General features: G+C 31.8%; 1 protein-coding gene across 1 annotated transcript; it reads left to right on the forward strand.

Annotated features, from left to right (window-relative positions):
- The first annotated feature begins 1,560 nt into the window (after positions 1 to 1,560).
- LOC125064319 lies at positions 1,561 to 3,072 on the forward strand. Its single transcript, XM_047671292.1, has 2 exons — positions 1,561 to 1,736; positions 2,506 to 3,072. Exons 1-2 carry the CDS (start codon positions 1,561 to 1,563, stop codon positions 3,026 to 3,028), a joined length of 699 nt encoding a protein of 232 aa, XP_047527248.1. The 3' UTR covers positions 3,029 to 3,072.
- The last annotated feature ends 158 nt before the right edge of the window (positions 3,073 to 3,230 follow it).

A 3,230-nucleotide genomic window follows, 5' to 3' on the forward strand; every position in this document is an offset into this window, starting at 1 on the left:
TGATAAGCATATAGTTTCTTCTAAATCTAAATTCTTCAAACTATATTTAAAATGTTTACATTTACTTAAAATTGGGCACATTGCTTAAATATTACCATTTAGCTATTTTGTCATTCCGCGTACATATCTATTTTCTCTTAATGCATGTGTATAAAGATCAAAATTTTTGCTTGTTTGGGCTATATTTGGGCTATTTAAAAACAAATTTTGTAAGATGTCATAGAAAATACATAACATGTAGGTTATACTGGTGTGTACAATCTAAGTATGTCACATGATCTTGTTATAAACCTTAGCCTACTAACAACATTATTCATAACTCATTAGCACACATTGCTTCTAAATAGCCTATTGTGTTATCTTAGTACACCCATACAGTTGTTTTACATGTCGGTGTGTAAAGATATAACAGATTTGTACTGTTATTTATTTTTCGATATAAATAAGTTATTTTTACAGCCTCTTCTAAACAAACGAACTACTTTCCATAAGTAATATAAGACAACTTTTACCTTCCAATTTGTATAAGACAGAGTCGCCTTTAAGTATGTCCAATTTTTTCTTCTAAATTAGACGATAAAGCGAGATTTAATTTATTTCAATAGAAACATTCTAATGCTTTGCTTAAGGTTCCTTCAGGGCGATAACATGTCTTCTAACACTAATTATAGTGGACTTTTCCATTGGTCTCAGGAAGACCTTCCAACAAGTTCGCTCAGTACGTGAGTATGTGGTTGCTTTACTGTCGTGGTTGATGTGATCTGATTTCGACGCAACTGTAAAATTTATAGAACTTTTTCGTGGATACGACCCTATTTTATGGGTAGTCTTTGATAATTGACATTTCAAGGAGCAAAGAGAGAATAATATGATACGACATAAATTAGTCTATACACAAGCAAATATAAGAATTATTAGAGATTAATATGTATTTATTGATACCAGAGTTATTCGATAAGTTATCTATCGAATTATTCGTCTTAAACTGGCCCCACTAAAATAATCACTTATTAAAGTAATTCAATGCAAATGTTCTACGTCTGGGCCTGATAGGCGGTAATTGTCTCCTCTATGTAAATACATGAAAAATCAAGGGTGCTTGTCTCGTGACCTTCGGCTAAACTAAAAAAAATATTACTTTTGAGTTAAGAAAATAAAAACGTAAACTAATTTTAAATAATCGTCAACTATTTTTAAAAATAACAACTGAACCCTAAAAAAGAAAGCACCAAAGGACAAGGTCACGTTCTGTCAGTGGGTCAGTAGTCACATCAGCTCGTGCATAATAATAGTAAAACAATCATCACACGCATTCGCTTCCTGACTGCCTACTTCATCGTTACAATATCAATTTTATTTATAACAAAATATAAATAAAATTGTAATAGAATAAGTGGTACGTTACTGTTTATAAATAAATTTAGTGAATGTGTTTATTGTGAAAGAAGTACAAATGTGTTATGGACAACATTCGTTCATTTTAAGTTAAAGTGATTTGAATGTATACGCAATTAGTGGAAAATAAACACAGTGAACAAGTAATAATTATTCGTGATAAATATGGTCGCGTTGAGTTTGATCATGACACTGTTATGTCTACGAATATCTGATATATATTCAGCACCCTTGCAGTTGCAATTACTTCAGCCTTATCAAAGACTACTGATGCAGCCCCAAGTACAGAACATTCAACAGCAATTAATGGAATTACAGGCAATGCAACAGTTAAATCAAATGTCAGTACCAATTGCTCCGTAAGTGTGATTGCAATAATCTACACTACCTGCTTGGGTTTTATTATTGCACTACCTGTGTTTGCACAAAGTTATGCCTCACCCAATGTAGATATCATTTCATCATAACTATCCCCTCGTTCTACGTTTGCGCCAATATAGGGTAGGTTAAGTTAATTTCTTAAAAAACACTCTAAAGTTAAGACCAAAAATACTATATTGAGTCAGGATTAACAAAGTTAACAAATCTTCTAGCAAAATGATCAAAATTAACCACAACAAGAATATTGTTGTAATCAGGGACCATACCTCTACCATATACAACACTTTTTTTCCTCAAAATCGTGCGGCGGGATTCTAAGCCCGATTTGCTGCGGTGGCGTTATACATAAGTACACTTAGGGATCAGATAAATAATATCTTAGTTCCCATGCTTAGTGGCGCGTTAATGATGCTCACATTTATCTATCTAAACTGAGGTTTTGATAATATTTCTCACAGCACGCACTACTTGTAGGAGGTGGTGAACAGTTATCTTTAAGTGATCCATTTTCCTATTTAAAATTTATATTAGTGATAAACATGTAGGTCTTGATGCCTATATCTAAATATTAATCTATAATAAAATAATAAACATTCGCCTCATTTGCCTTTCGTGTTTCTAAGTCCCTAGAGTTTATCACAGAAAAATCTTTCTTATGGCCTATTGTACAAAAAAATACTGCTGAGCGAGTAAATATTTCTTTAAAAATTGTATCGTTACATTTTTCAGGAATAACCCACTTCCACCACTACTATTTTTTCTACCAGAACATCAAACGAATATGAACGTAGAAGAAAAACAAAATACTAATAACAATATTGATAACGAACTAAAATTAAGAGATTATAATACGAAATCAAACGATGAAGATTCAGACTCAGTTGTAATTAATGCTGAGCCGATACCAGTTATTGAAGAACAGAAGGCTATTTTAATGCTTCCAAATGGAAGATTATCTATCGGAGACTTCATTTCAGCCATACCCTTTTTACCGATTGAAATTAATGTACCTGATACGATTTCTTGGGCATATAACGGTATTGCTAATGGAATATCCGGTATTATATCCATCATTGGTCAAAGGTTACCCTTTCAAAGGCCTTCAACGGATGCATCAACTAAAGGCATTAGCTTGAAAACGTTACTCAATAACTTGCAAATAAGGAACGAAAGGGAAAACATGATGAGACCTATTAATATGATGATGCCATTAAATGGCTATAACAGGCCGATATTGCCAGTACAATTGTGAATAAAAGTTATTCGATTTTTGCAGTTCCCACTAGTATATAAAAAACAAAATAAAAGTAAGTACAAGTTATTGGAAATTATTTAGCACAAATAGATTATTTCTAATTAGCATTGCAAGAAAATGTGAATGAAGCCACAACAAACATTAATTATTTTAATCATTAAAATTTACAAGAAAATATTTAAAATAAAATAAAAACAAG

Source organism: Vanessa atalanta, chromosome 5, assembly GCF_905147765.1.
Source record: "Vanessa atalanta chromosome 5, ilVanAtal1.2, whole genome shotgun sequence".
In the NCBI taxonomy this organism is placed as follows: Eukaryota; Metazoa; Arthropoda; class Insecta; order Lepidoptera; family Nymphalidae; genus Vanessa; species Vanessa atalanta.